This window comes from Brassica napus, chromosome C4 (genome assembly GCF_020379485.1).
Source record: "Brassica napus cultivar Da-Ae chromosome C4, Da-Ae, whole genome shotgun sequence".
Lineage (NCBI taxonomy): Eukaryota > Viridiplantae > Streptophyta > Magnoliopsida > Brassicales > Brassicaceae > Brassica > Brassica napus.
Window position 1 is genome coordinate 29831028 of NC_063447.1, and position 14790 is coordinate 29845817.

The 14790-nt window shown below is 40.9% G+C and overlaps 1 protein-coding gene, 2 long non-coding RNA genes and 1 other non-coding gene across 6 annotated transcripts; 3 read left to right on the plus strand and 1 right to left on the minus strand.

Annotated features, from left to right (window-relative positions):
* The first annotated feature begins 81 nt into the window (after positions 1–81).
* Positions 82–1473, plus strand: LOC125585224. 2 transcript variants are annotated; one of them, XR_007322158.1, is made up of 3 exons: positions 82–546; positions 677–986; positions 1069–1473. It is a non-coding gene; the product is annotated as an uncharacterized LOC125585224 (long non-coding RNA). The 2 variants fall into 2 exon arrangements; XR_007322157.1 differs by having other exon boundaries at positions 1088–1473.
* A 1390-nt stretch (positions 1474–2863) lies between these two features.
* Positions 2864–2970, minus strand: LOC125586731. The gene has a single exon (XR_007323266.1). It is a non-coding gene; the product is annotated as a small nucleolar RNA R71 (small nucleolar RNA).
* A 2589-nt stretch (positions 2971–5559) lies between these two features.
* LOC125585983 lies at positions 5560–7010 on the plus strand. Its single transcript, XM_048755733.1, has 3 exons — positions 5560–5960; positions 6030–6475; positions 6568–7010. Exons 1-3 carry the CDS (start codon positions 5560–5562, stop codon positions 7008–7010), a joined length of 1290 nt encoding a protein of 429 aa, XP_048611690.1.
* Positions 7011–7213: 203 nt separating this feature from the next.
* Positions 7214–10918, plus strand: LOC111207548. Of its 2 annotated transcripts, none has more exons than XR_007322159.1 (3): positions 7214–8424; positions 8738–10297; positions 10523–10918. It is a non-coding gene; the product is annotated as an uncharacterized LOC111207548 (long non-coding RNA). The 2 variants fall into 2 exon arrangements; XR_007322160.1 differs by having other exon boundaries at positions 7214–8416.
* The last annotated feature ends 3872 nt before the right edge of the window (positions 10919–14790 follow it).

Consider the following 14790-nt stretch of genomic DNA (forward strand, 5'->3'; position numbering starts at 1 on the left):
TTCAATAGTAATCAATCATCATTCTAATATTTAAAATTAACTATTGGGGTCAATGATAAATTAAACGGTTGGACAGAGTTTTGAATGCTCAACTACACCTATTTTGTCGTAGTTTAAGCAATCTTATTATATAAAGTAGACATGTTCTCTCTCCTGGTTAAGAAACATCATCAAATAGTCTCATCTGTGTGTGACACTTGTCCCACCATCTTAAACGATGCGTTTCATTAACTCCATTCAATGAGATACGTGGGCTTCGTTTTGTGTTGGCAGTGCTCGATAATGTCCACAAGGACCCAGCCCCTTATCGATAATTTAGGGTTCATCACAATCTTCGATCTCCGCAATTAGAAACTCTGAGATGCAGAGGTCGGCGTGACGATTCCGTTCGTTGGAGTTTCGATTACGTCCTTTCACCTTCGTTCCATCCATTGAAACGAGACAACTTCCAGATCCATCACATTAAACACGTTCTTAACTGCTGTAGCCATGAACTACAATGTGTGTGAATCTTCTTAGATGCAGTGTTTCTAAGGGTATAAGAAGGTGTGCTTTCCTCCTCTCAAAACCATTATTTGGAAATATGGTTTTCTCTCTCTCCTTTGAGGATTTCTGTGAGATTCTAAGTTCTCATGTGGTTGTTCAGAATTGTAACTGTTTATGTATCTGACCGCAGCATTCGGAGCTTGAAACGACGGTGTTAGGCCATTCCAGGATGCAACAGGTCTTGAATTGATTCATCTCGGCGGTGGCAGTTTTGGCAACTAACGATGCTAACTCCCGAGAACGCTGGTGATTTCACGTCGTTGCTTGAGCCTCCACCTACACAAGCAGTGGAGCTTCTCCATTTCACTGATTTGCCTTTGTTGTATTTTCGAGCACTGGCCCTTACGAAATCGTTTTAGATATCTCCACCGCTTCACCGCTACTGAACATTGACTAGCCAGAACAATCAGTCTCGCAAGAGAAAATGACTCGACAAGAAGGTGAGACATGATATATTGTGTTTTTGGCACATTATATAGATGTCTTACTGATAGTTTTCAAGGTTCTATTGAGTCTTTTTAGTTCCTTTGAGACATTACAGGTCTGGAATTGCATTGGATGAGAGATAGCCCAGCTTGAGGAAAAGAGGAGAAAAGGAGTGTGATTTGGAGTCTTTCGCGCAGAACAGTCGAGCAGAGCAGCATGGGTGCCTGCTCCAGCGGCAGAGATAAAAAAAAAAAGAAGTTTCCAAATATTTCGGGATTTGCCCTAGATTTCCTATTTTTCCCTATAGCCGCCTGTGGCTCCTATATATATAGTCTCCTATTATTTACTTGAGACCTACCTTAGTTTTTACGCAAGAAAAGATCTGAGAGAGCTTTGATTTTAGCGATTGCTACTTGTAAGGGAGGAGGCCTCATCTATCTCATAGAGAAGATTATCCTGAACCCTCTGATTTTTATTATCTATTATATGCAGTATTATTCAGAAATCATGTTTCTCCGTTCTTGTGTTATGTCTGAATAGTCACCGAGTTAGTTTAGGGTTCTAGGGTTTTGGATTCGTAAACTAAGGCACAAATAAGTCATCTTATGATTGTCTACATTCATATATGTTCTTATTACTTGCATTGAACTGATCACTTAGTGCATGAATTAGGGTTAATCAATTTAGCTAACCGTTGGTTGATAACTTGATATGATTTGAATGAGTTTTGCATCCCTAGTCAGCGAGAGTAGATATTAGGGTGTATTGTGAACATATCGGACTTGATCTCTAAAGCTTGCTAACGCGTCTTGATCCAAACGAGAGTTTATGTATCAAGACCGATCTGCAAAGGAATCAACACCACGACAGTGGGTTGTTTCAACCTGAGTGATCCGAGTTTAGACTTGTGTAAACTGGACTTGAATAATTGCTTGGTTTGCGATTTCCTTACCTGAAGAAGAAACCCTAGACTAGCGCCTTTAATCAAATCAAAAACAACCTCACTTGTTACTTGTTATTTACGTTACTTTACTCTTTTAAAAACCCCACTTTTGTTTTAGCTTAATTCTGATCCCATAAAGATAAAGTGTGAACTGGTCCTCTTGAATTGAATCTAAAGATATTACAATTACACTGTTAACTTGACAGTAGACAAAGACTCAATTTTAGTGTATCATGTTTTGGCGCCGTTGCCGGGGACCAGCTTTTTACCTTTATTTTTTCGGTTATTTATTTAGTCTAAAACCTCTAACTTGTTTACTCCTTTTCTCGCAGCGAATGACCCAGGTACGTGACCAGTAGACATACTCGGAGAAATACACAAGGAGAATTACTTTCGCTTACAAATCAGAAATTCGCAAGCTTAGAAAGAACAAACCGTCAACAAAGACCAAATACCGCCACAATGGACAACGTTGGCACTCCAGAGCAACTCACTGCTTCTATAGAACAGATGCGGCAGTAGATGCAACAGATGCAGCAAACAATTGCAACACAGAAACTGGCTGCACATCAGGAACCACCAGTTCCAATCGGTGAGAGGAACTTACCGCGTAACATCCCTGCTACGGGCTCTGCTATTGCTCCACCACCATGTCAAAGGGCGGATTTCGAGATCAAACCCGGCATGATCAATCTAGTGTAGAGAAAGATGTTCCATGGAGTGTCAGCTGAAATACCAATGGAACACATTGAAGCTTTCGAAGAGATTTGCAGTTTCACTCGTGCAAACGGCGTCCCACCCGACTTCATCAAATGCATGCTTTTTCCATTCTCTCTAGCGGACAAGGCTTCACGATGGCTTAAGTCGTTACCTACAGGCTCCATAACTACTTGAGAGCAGGTTATAGCAGCTTTCTTGGGTCACTTCTACACGAAAGCAAAAATGGCTGCCCTGAGGAACAAGATCTCTTCGTTCAAGCAGCTCGCTAACGAACCATTTAATGAAGCGTGGGAATAGTTTAATGATACCCTCAGAGAGTGTCCTCATCACGGATTTGACGATGACCATGTCCTTGGAATCTTCTACGACGGTGTGGATTGGGAGTTCCGCAATGCTCTGAATGCACGAGTAATGGAGACTTCATGACCCAAACCACTGAAGGAGCTCACACACTAATAAAGAACATGGCAGCTAGTTCATCCAACAAAAACGAGGAGACTGGCCGCTCTAAGAAGGTGCACAACATGGACACTAAAAAGATTGATGACCTCGCCGCCAAGGTTGATTAGCTGCCCAAGAACAATCAGAGCCAGATCTATGTAATGGAAGAAGCCACCATGGAACCAGGTGCTACTAATGCTACAACAGAGACCGAGACATCGGAAGAGAATCAACAAGTGGTCAGTTACGTCAACGGTCAGGGTTGGCTGTTCAAGAATTACCATCCAAACCCTAATGTGAGAAACAACCCGCATCTGTTCTCATGCAAGACCAATCCAGACAACCCCAACGACCGATCTCAGGGAAATCAGTTCCAAAACCCTGGATATCAGAAGCCATACATTCAGAATGGAAAGATGTTCATCCTAAGCCAAGCTCAGAACCAGTTTCAGAACAGGCAGAACAATCCGCAAGCTGCTTCAGCAACTGCGAGCGGTCCATCAGATGAACTGAAGGGAATGATGCAACAACTTTTGCAAGGTCAGTAGATTCAAGGAAAAACACTGAACCAGGTCACAACCGAGATCAACACTTGGATGGACAACATGTTCACGGAATCAAATTCCAAATATGATGTTGTAGCAAGCCACATAAGGAAGATGAATGTCCAAATTGCTTAAACTGCTGAAACAATCAAAAGGCAACAGGGAACACTCCCTGGGAAAACATACAAGAACTCCAAGGATTGTAACGCAGTCAAGCTGAGAAGTGGAAGACATCTCCCTGATCCTGCCTCCAAAAAGCTCACTGCTAAAGAGAAGGGAAAACTTTTGGGTACAAGAAGATACTGGACTCGAGCCAAAGCATTGAGAAGATGGTCGCTTTCCTAAGTCTGGGGGAGACGAGAAATCAGGTCCCACCAGAAGGAACAACTGCTCCTAAACGAGGGAACAAACCGACCAGCCTTCTCGATGATTCCTGGAGCGAACTCAAGGCTCCAAAGATCGAATTAAAGTCCCTCCCAGCGGGACTCAGGTATGCGTTTCTTGGACCTAATTCCACATATCCTATCATTGTGAACTCTGAGCTTAAAAATGTGGAAACTGCTAAACTCTTGTGTGAATTGAGAAAATACCGTAAGGCAATAAGGTATTCATTAGAAGATATTACCGGTATTTCACCTGATTTATGCATGCATAGAATACATCTAGAAGATGAATCGATGACTTCTGTGGAACATCAGAGGCGGTTAAACCCAAATCTAAAAGATGTTGTTAAGAAAGAGATAATGAAACTTCTAGAAGCTGGTGTAATCTATGCGATTTCTGATAGTAAGTGGGTTACTCCTGTTCATGTAGTTCCTAAGAAAGGTGGCATTACTGTGGTCGCTAATGAAAAGAATGAATTGATACCTACTAGGACAGTAACTGGTCACCATATGTGCATTGATTTTCGAAAATTAAACACGGCTACACGAAAGGATCACTTCCCGCTTCCATTCATTGATCAAATACTTGAGAGAATGGCTAACCCCCCATATTACTGTTTTTTAGATGGTTATTCAGGTTTCTTTTAGATTCCCATTCACCCAGACGATCAGGAGAAGGCGACTTTCACGTGTCCCTACGGAACTTTCGCCTACATGAGAATTCCGTTTGGGCTGTGCAATGCCCCTGCGACTTTCCAGCGTTGCATGATGTCTATTTTCACTGACCTAATTGAGGACATAATGGAAGTTTTCATGGATGACTTTAGCGTCTATGGGAACTCCTATTCTGCCTGTTTGTCAAACTTGTGCAGGGTCCTTCAACGGTGTGAAGAAAAGAATCTCATGTTGAATTGGGAGAAGTGTCACTTAATGGTGCGTGATGGGATTGTTCTCGGTCACAAAATCTCAGAAAAGGGGATCGAAGTGGACAAGGCAAAGATAGAAGTGATGATGAGTTTACAGCCTCCAAACTCTGTCAAAGGATCCAGGATTTTCCTCGGACATGCTGGTTTCTACAGAAGGTTCATCAAGGACTTCTCCAAAATCGCAAGACCACTCACTAGACTGCTCTGCAAGGAGACAAAATTTGAGTTCGATAGCGATTGTTTGTGCGCTTTCCACTCGATCAAAGGAGCTCTAGTCAGCGCACCCATTGTGCAACCACCAGACTGGGAGCTTCCTTTCGAGATAATGACTGACGCAAGCGATTTTGTGGTTGGAGCAGTGCTCGGCCAACGAAAAGATAAGAAGCTTCACGTGATCTATTATGCGAGCAAAACACTAGACGAAACTCAATGTCGCTACGCAACTACAGAGAAAGAACTTCTGGCAATTGTCTTTGCCTTTGAAAAATTCAGATCTTACCTAATTGGCTCCAAGGTGATAGTGCAGACGGACCAAGGCTGCTCCGATGAATCTTATTGCTCCAAGAATTTGAACTAGAAATCAAGGATAAATAGGGCATCGAGAACGGCGTCGTAGATCACTTTCCAGAATGAAGATAGATGAAGAAACATCCCTTGATGACAGGCTTCCAGTCGAGCATGTCTACTCGATCAGTCTCGGAAGCATCGCAGAACAACCGCTCCGTCTGGATTTCTCCAGCGCACTGGAACACCTAGCCTGTGCGATCAAAAAACAATACCCCAATCTTCCATGGTTTGCTGAGATTGCCAACTATTTGGCTGCTGAAAAAGAACCAGTCAAATTCACTGGCAATGATAAACGGAAATTCCTAAGAGGCGCCAGACATTACTATTGGGATGAGTCATTCTTGTACCGAAATTGCAAGGATGGAGTATTCCGACTGTTTGTATCAGAGTCTGAGATTCCAGGAATCCTCTTTCATTGTCACGGCTCCTCTTATGCAGGTCACTTCGCAACATTCAAAACCGTGTATAAGATCCTACAAGCCGGCTTTTTGTGGCCAACAATGTTCTAGGATGCCCACTCTTACATCTCTAGGTGCGACTCATGCCAGCGCCAAGGGAACATCAGTAAGCGGAATGAGATGCCTCAGAACTTCATTTTGGAGATAGAAGTATTCGATTGTTGGGGGATTGATTTCATGGGACCATTCCCACAATCCTTCAAGAACGAATACATATTGGTGGCAGTTGACTACGTTTCTAAGTGGGTGGAAGCAATAGCCAGTCCCACAAACGATGCAAAGGTGGTGACTAAGATGTTCAAAACCATAATCTTTCCAAGATTTGGCGTACCACGAGTGGTCATCAGTGATGGGGGTAGTCACTTCATCAACAAGATATTTGCAGGTCTAATGAAGAAGAATGGCGTGAAACACAAGGTAGCCACGCCATATCACCCTCAAACACGTGGTCAAGTGGAAGTTTCAAACAGAGAGATCAAGAGCATCCTGCAGAAACAGTCAACACCAGTCGCAAGGACTGGTCACTTACGCTAGACAACGCTCTTTGGGCCTAAAAAACAGCCTACAAAACACCGATCGGGACCACTCCCTATAACCTGGTGTAACGTAAAGCTTGTCACCTGCCGGTTGAATTGGAGTACAAGGCAGCATGGGCTGTGAAGCTACTCAACTCCGACATCAAACCAGCAGCAGAAAGACGATCCATGCAGATCCACGAGCTGGAAGAAATTAGGCATCTCGCCTATGTAAGCTCAAAAATCTACATGGAGCGAACTAAGGCCTATCATGACAAGAGGATCATCAGCCGAAACTTTCAGCCTAAGGATCAGGTTCTCCTTTTCAACTCTAGGTTACGATTGTTCCCTGGAAATCTGCGATCAAGATGGTCCGGACAATTTACCATCAAAGAGTTCCGCCCCTACGGAGCTGTTTTGTTGCTGGACACAAAAGGTGAGGAATTTGTTGTCAATGGCCAACGACTAAAGCCATATCTTTCTGAGACAACAATCGCAGAGGGTGAAGAAATTCTCCTAAGCGATCCTTCCTTAGCCTAACAAGCTAACCAAGTCAAGCTAGTGACTCCCACCAAGCGCTTGGTGGGAGGCAACCCACTGGTGAGTGTAAATATTTCTTTTAGATTTTTGTTTTGTGTTCTTTTAATTTATTTGCAGGATAAAAATCAGAAAAACCCGAGTTACCGAACCAGAACACACTACAAAAAATATGGGTATTGGTACCAGTTCGTGGTAGCAGTTCGTGGTAGCACGAATTCACGAACTGCTACAAAAAATACCAAAATCGGATCACAACTCAATCGTAGCCTTAAATTCGTGCCATGAAAATTTTTATTAAGTTAAAACAAAAAAAATCAGTTTTGTAGCTGAAATGTTATTTTGGAGGGAAAAACACTTAACGAAATTTCACATTCCCACCAAAAATTTATGTTTTCGTAGAAATTGTTATTTTTTTGCCCAAGTCATTTTCATTTTACAAAGAAAAAAAACACAAATTCATTTTCTCTATCATCATCTTCATTGTTTATTTGAATCAATCTATCCATTCCGATTGAAGAAACACATATGGATTGGTCTTGTTCAAAGTCGAACTCAGGAACCCTAATCTGTCAAGCCGCTGGACTCTTCTTCTTCGTCATACCCAAACTCCTCCATACACGGCGAATTGGCTCCTTCACCTTCCTCCGCTGCTTTTCACCACCATCACATTTGCCGCTTCTTCTTCATATTCCCTTTGTTTTATCAATCTCAATTGCACAGAAGTCAAAACTCTAGAGGTCATCGACCTATATCCTTGGACAAGGTATGGCTCAGCGTGAAGACGTTTATGACCTAGATAGCCACTAGATTCCAGGTTTTCTTCTACTCCAAAGCTCTAGTTTCAATTGGGTCTATAAAAATCTCCCTATTTTGTTGTTTAGTCACACTTGTTCAGTTTTCACGAGTTTCTTTTGTTTGATTTCGCTGACAAAACCCCCTTGCTTTTGTTCAATCGATTTCGGCATTACTGTTTATGTTCATTTCTATTAAAAATCTCTCCTTTCTGTTGTTTCCTCTTGACAAAACTCCACCTTGATTTTGTTCACTTACTTTTGTATTTGTTTACGGTATGACCAGAACTGGATTGTTTATGTTGGATTAGCAGAAAAAGGTTTGTCTTTTTGGTGTGTGATTCTGATTGTTTCTCTTTTATTGATTTATGCAACTAGGAACTGAGTTCTTATATGAATTTTCTGTGAAAAGTTTTACTATTTTAATGATGCCTCAAGGAGTTGTACCAGTTCAGGGATGGACCCCTACACCGTAAGTTGTGTCATAAGGGTCGGCTCGGCTCAGTTTCTCCTTCAGGTACCGGAACTGATCACAACAACTACAGAAACTTGCAGCAAAACGAGTCAGGCTAATCTGTCCTCTTGGCGGGATCTATGCATTGTTCTTCCTTGAAGGTTTGAAAGTAGGTTGAAGTTTGTTTGTTATGAATATATAAGTTTAAAGTTTGAGTCTTGGTTGCTTATTAATCCCTCTAAGTAGTCTCCAAACTCATAACTCGTGTACATATTCTAGTTTATGTGACATTATCAGCTGAGAGTTGAGGCTTAGCTGTAAAAATGCTATTACATAACTTGTGTACATATTCTATTTTGTCTCAGATTATGATGAATTAGACATTGCTCTGTTTCTCTCTGTGAGGTTCTGAGAACTATTGTTTAGTGAAACAGTCTTATTCAACGACGCCTTGTTACAAGTATCGTTTACCCTTTTTGCAGGTCATCACACGAGAAGATGAGAACGGAAACGTCAAACTTGAGTGTCCCGCCATTAGTAAACAACAGTTTGCAGCTGGTAGATTTCACATTGACTCACGGATGAAAGCTACTAAAGATGCTGATCGCATTACTAGGCTTGATGTTATTCGTATTATCTATCAATGAGCCTACTGCTACTTCTGTGGTTTATGCTTTTGAAAGGAAAAGCAATTAAATAATTCTTGTCTTTGATCTTGGTGGTGGTACCTTTGATGTCTCTGGTACTCAATTGCAATGTATCTCAAATGGTGACAAAAAGAAAAAGAAAAAATATCTAATTTGGGGTATATGATTAAATTGCAATGTATAAATGATAATTAAACTTTTAGATTAAATTTAATATTTGAAATTAAATAACGAACAATAGAGTTTAAGATTTTTAGTTAGCTTTGGGTATGATTAATTTGGGGTTTAAACCCTTACCCTAAACATAAACATTAAAATTTCAATATTTTCATAATATAATTTCAATCTTAAATTTAAATTTAAAATTTAATAATTTTAAAAATAGAATCCCAAATTTAAATTCTAAACCTCAAACATTAAATCTTAAATCTATACCCTAAATATAATACCCTAAATCCCAAACTTAAATCTTACATACAAAGTCGTAAATCTATTTTTTAATTTATAATATAAACTTTAAACTTATATTCCAAATATATTCTAAAACTCAAATCATACACTAAATTATAAATCTTAACCCTAAACCCTAAACCACATACTTCATATTAACCTACATCATAAATCCTAATTTAAAATTTTCAAAAATTTAAATTGTACTCTAATTTCTAACATATACACTATAACTGTGAACTCTAAATACAAAATCTAAATTTTAAATTTAATCAAACACATACACTATAAATGCCAAACACCAAACCCTACATCAAACCCTATTCTTCAAATTTATACTCAAACTCTTAATCATTTTATAATAATTCTTAATTCTTTTTAAAGAAAATCATAATTATATATCATAATTGATATTTCTGCAATTACTACTTGTAATTACTGAAATTAAACATCACTTAATCTTCAAACATTAGTCTTTGTAAACATATAAAATGATATGTCAAACTTAATAAGATTAAATAAAATAAAATAAAAAAGAAAGAATTGTGTGGTATAATCTCTATCTCACCTCCTTTTACGTTATTCTTCTTTTTTTAATAGCAATCCTAGTGATTCTTTTCTATTGGCTAATACAAGAAAGTGGGGATAACTTCCTTTTTAACCTTAACCGTTGATGAATTTAATCTAAGGGACATAAATATTTGCTTCTTTTTTTAATGATTTTCTCTCCTTCTCGATCTCTGCTTTTTTTTTTTGATCAACAATCTCTGCTCCTCTCCTCTTCTACCGTCATAAACCTGAAAAAAAAATGAAAGCTCCATCTTTTCTTCTTCTCTGGAATAAACCCTAAGAAAACCCAGAAAAATTCTCCATCTTTTACGAAGGACTCCACTTCTCACCTCATTGGCAGCTCAAACGAAATCTCTCCTTTATTTCCGAATTTGTGTAAGTTGTTTCCGTTTGGACTCTCCTTAGATTTGTTGATAAGATTCATTTTCTATTTGTCTACATACTGATTTGGAATGTGGAGGAGACATGAGATTTTACGGTGGAGACAGAAGATTTGGCAGAGGAGAAGGAGGCGCCACCACCTCCATCTGTTGATTCTATCCTTAGATCTGTTGATGAAATTCATTTTGTATGTGTTTACATACTGCTTTGTTTTTTTAGAATGCGGAGGACATGAGATTTTATGGAGGAGACAGAAGATTTGGCAGAGGAAAAGGAGGCGCGACAAGCAGATCGAACGGTGGCTCCAACACCATATTGAATCCTTTCTTCAGCCATAGCATCCAGAGCCGGTTGAGGCGTCGGTGTAGAAGAAGTGGTATGTGACTGAATGATGGTGACGTTGAAGCGCTGTGGCGACGGAGACTAAGGCGCAGCTGATATGTGGGGCTTAGGTTTAGGTTTTGTTAGTTAGGTTTTGGTTAATTAGGTTTGGTTTAATGTGTTTTAATTAGTTTTGGTTTAATGTGTTCTGGTGTATTTAATTTTTTAATTCTGGTTTAGTGTTACATTTTTTTGTAATTTAATTTTAATTAATAAATAAAATTTTATTTTTAATTAAGAATTAATTTTTGCATTTAATTTTAAATTATTTTTTAAAAGTAATCAAATTTAATTAATTAATCAGTATTAATTAATTAAATTTAAGTATTTTATTTTAAATTATAGCATTATATTTATGTCATTATAAAATATTTTACAACACTAAAAAAAAGCCATAGAAAACTACATAATATTACAAATCAAATGCTATAAATGACTATCGTATAACTCATGATTAACGCTATAACATCTCTATTTAAGATAGCACACGAAAAAACGCTATGATAGGGAGGGGGTCTATTATAGCTGCGGCTGTCACGGCGTTCTTCGAAACGCTACGAAAACGATATAGTAGCACATTTTCGACGCTACTAGTGCCGATATTTCTTGTAGTGACAGTCTCCGGCTGTTCATGATTCGGAGCAGCTGCTCCGCAAAGGTAAGTCTCTCGGGACACAAAAAAAAAAAATTAATTAGATTTGAATTAATTTTGTAAAATTGAGGAAAACCCTAGCAAGTGGGAAGTGGGGCACGAAGTGGGCCTATAAAAAGGAAATTTTCCCCATCTCTCTCCCACTTCCACCAAAACCGCCTCCTTCATCGCCTCTCTCCATTCCCCTTTAAAACCTTCACCTCTTTAAACTTCTTCAACTTGTTTTGAAATTTTCGGTTTTTACTTGTTTGGAATTCGAGTTGTTTGGCTAATTTGCAGGACTCTTCCATCAACAATCGAACGGTAAGAGGCGAAATCACATTGTGATTCTCGGCCTAAAATCTCCTTCTCTTCTTTTCTTTTGCGCTTGAGTAGATCGATTTTAGGGTTTATCCAAATCAAAATCGACCTCTCCTTTTGCTGCTAGGATGATTAATAGAAGTTGAGTTGAAATTTTTTAAATCGATTAGGATAGATGGAAAGTTATAACCTTTGCGCCAATGCTCTTAAATTACACATGCATCAATTGTTTAGATATGGATTTTAGGATCTATTGAATCGATTTATGTTGATTGGCGGGTTGATCTAAGTGCCTAGTCTTCTAAGTGATTGTATCTGGTTTACCATTATCAATCGCTTGTTCTTTCTACATTGGGTTATGGAATAGTTTGGAGAGAGCAACTACAATCGCAAAAGCTTCCAACTTTTCCTACTAAACCCAATATATCGAATGGTACTAAGCACTTCCCTTTGGTTTTGTTTTGCAGATGGGTCCCAGACGCACCAAGATGGCTTCAAGAATCAAACCACCACACGCCCGAGGAGAGCCGGAGGACGACGTCGTTCCCCCGACTCACCCGTGGTCACGAGAGGAGGGGACGGCGATATCCCTCACTGACCCAAACATCCCTGCCACTTCGGAGGAACGATGTGATAAGGAAGTCTCGCGTCGCTAAAACTCCTTGCTCAACATCAACATCCTCCCAACACGATTCGTTGACGTTGGGGCTTTGAACGACTTGGGCCTCCATGAGGATTTGCATGCTGTTCTTCAGGTGTTGGGAATAGCTGATCTCTGCCACATTACTCACCCGCTGTACCCAGATTTGGTGAGACAAGTCCTAGCCACCGCGGAGCTAACCTTCAAGAGGCCAGGTTTCCCAATATTTGAGGAAGCCTCCTTCACCTTCTTTGCTAGCGGCGTCAAGCGCTCCATAAGCTTGGAGAAGCTTGCCGAGATCTATGAGATGTCTGAGGAGTACACTAAGACCTCCTTTCCAAGGAAGTTCCCCCCGGAGCAAGCATTCTGGAAGTTCATCGCTTCAGGGGATTTCAAATCCCGATAAGCCAGCTAGTCTCTCATCTGCAACCCTGTTCTGCGGATCGCTGCGAAGGTCCTGAGCAACCTGCTCTTCTCAAAGGACCAGACGTCAAAGGTGACACGAGGGGAACTGCAGATGTTATTTGCAAGAGTTGAGGATGAGAACAAATCCGCAGACATTGGGATTCCGACCTCGGAGATGCAGACCAGTCCAGGATGTGTTCTTGTTCAGATGTTTGTGGACAAGAAAGCAAGGGTGATTAAGGGTTCTCTGAAGAAGGACCATTCTAGGAGTTTGCTCACTCCTCTATTCCGCCACTTGGAGCTTGATCTCAGCTCCTACCAGTGTAACGAAACCGCACAATTCATTGATGTTCCATACTTGATCAACTGCCAGATTCTCCGCGACGAGACGACCTACAGTTTCATTGGTAAGGATGGGAACTACCTCTATTGCAAGCTGCCTCAACCGGACATCACCTCGCTTGGAGATGTGGTTAACATCTGTTTCGTCCCCGAGCCTCAGTATCTCAGCGCCTACCTAAAATCCTCTTACCAGGATGATACTATGGATGAGCCAGCGTTTGTAGGCACTGTTGGAGGCGACACTGGATACAACCTAGGCCCCCCTTGATGACGACGCTGATGACGCCACCTACCGTCGCTGGATGGTAGACTCTCAGCGCAAGAATAACGGTCTCATGAAGAGGATCTTGAAGGCGATCACTGGAGGATGCTTGGGAACTCCGAGCACAGCTGAGCCTCGTCGAGAGCAGCCTACACCGAGCAGTCATCGACCAGGGAAGGAACCGGCAGGAACTGCAAGGGGTGAGGGAGAGACTCCATGTGCCACTCCGCGCAAAAGGAACAGGCGTTCCGCTGGCCAGTCCGAGAGCGATGATACTGACTAGGCAGTCTCCTAGTTCTATCTCCATTATTATATCCGTTTGAACTATTTCTGTTTCATGCACTTGTTTATTATTTTGGCTTTTCCTTGAATTATTTTCTCACCAGGAATGGTGAGAAGTAAGTCTAGGGGAGGCGCTTATCTGCTTATCTGCTACTAATCGTTTACCTTTGGTTTTATGTTTAGAGTCAGTCCGCTTTGAGTCGTTTTGATGTCTTTATCGAGTCAGTTTGTTAAGATTGAGTCTGTCACACCCTGTGGGAACCGAAATTCGCACTGTCGATTTCTTTTTAAATAAGGAAACTAGGAAAACCCTAATTTCCTAGAGGTCTCGGATATCTGCTAATACCACACGCCAAGCAATCAGAACACAATAATGACAACGATAAAGTATAAGAAACCGAAAAGAGAGCAAAGTAGATCTTATTCCGAATTCGCGTTTGAGCGTTACAACAAGGTAAGAGCCTGGGCTACGAGAGCTGTCGGTGAGATTCCTAGTTCTAAACCCTAAGACGGCAATAACCTAGTTGAGTCGCAGCTCGAATAACAAAAACAGAAATATGCCTAATTGCTCTAAGTGCTAAGTTTGCTCTAAGAAAAGTCCTCTCCATGCCTCTCGCCTAGGACTCCTTATATACTGGCTCCTATGTCGGTTTACGCTTTTCCTCTTCTGCCCTTAAGCCGCCATAGCATAAAAATGGGGATATTCCATTTTCCGATCTTCGTAATTATCTTCAAAATTTCGTAATTATCCGCGGAAACTTGACATTTATCTTTCCTCGCAAACCAAGTGTAAACCGTCATGCGGCTTACGGGCTGTTGGTTAAGAAATTGTAAATTGGGCCTCGAGTCATGTTTTAGGTCCCTTTGGGCCGTCTTCTGACTCGAAGCGTTTATTACGGCTTCTTTCGATAAAGAGTGAACTTCCCGCGGTTTTTACCGTAAAGCTTGATCGATGACTTAGAATGGCAGGTAACATGAAATGGGTTCGCTACGGTCTCCGGGAGATAGCATCGAAGGGTAGACGAGAATGCATGGACTAATGTCGTAACAATGTTTCGGAAGAGCTCGGTCGCTACGTAGCGACCGAGCGTTCGGTCGCTACGTAGTGACCTAGCTTCGGCTTGAGCTCGGTCGCTACGTAGCGACCGAGCGGAACACGCGTTTGGTCGCTGTGTAGCGACCCTTTTCGAGTTCTTGTCCGATGTCTCGTGTTTCCTCCGCAA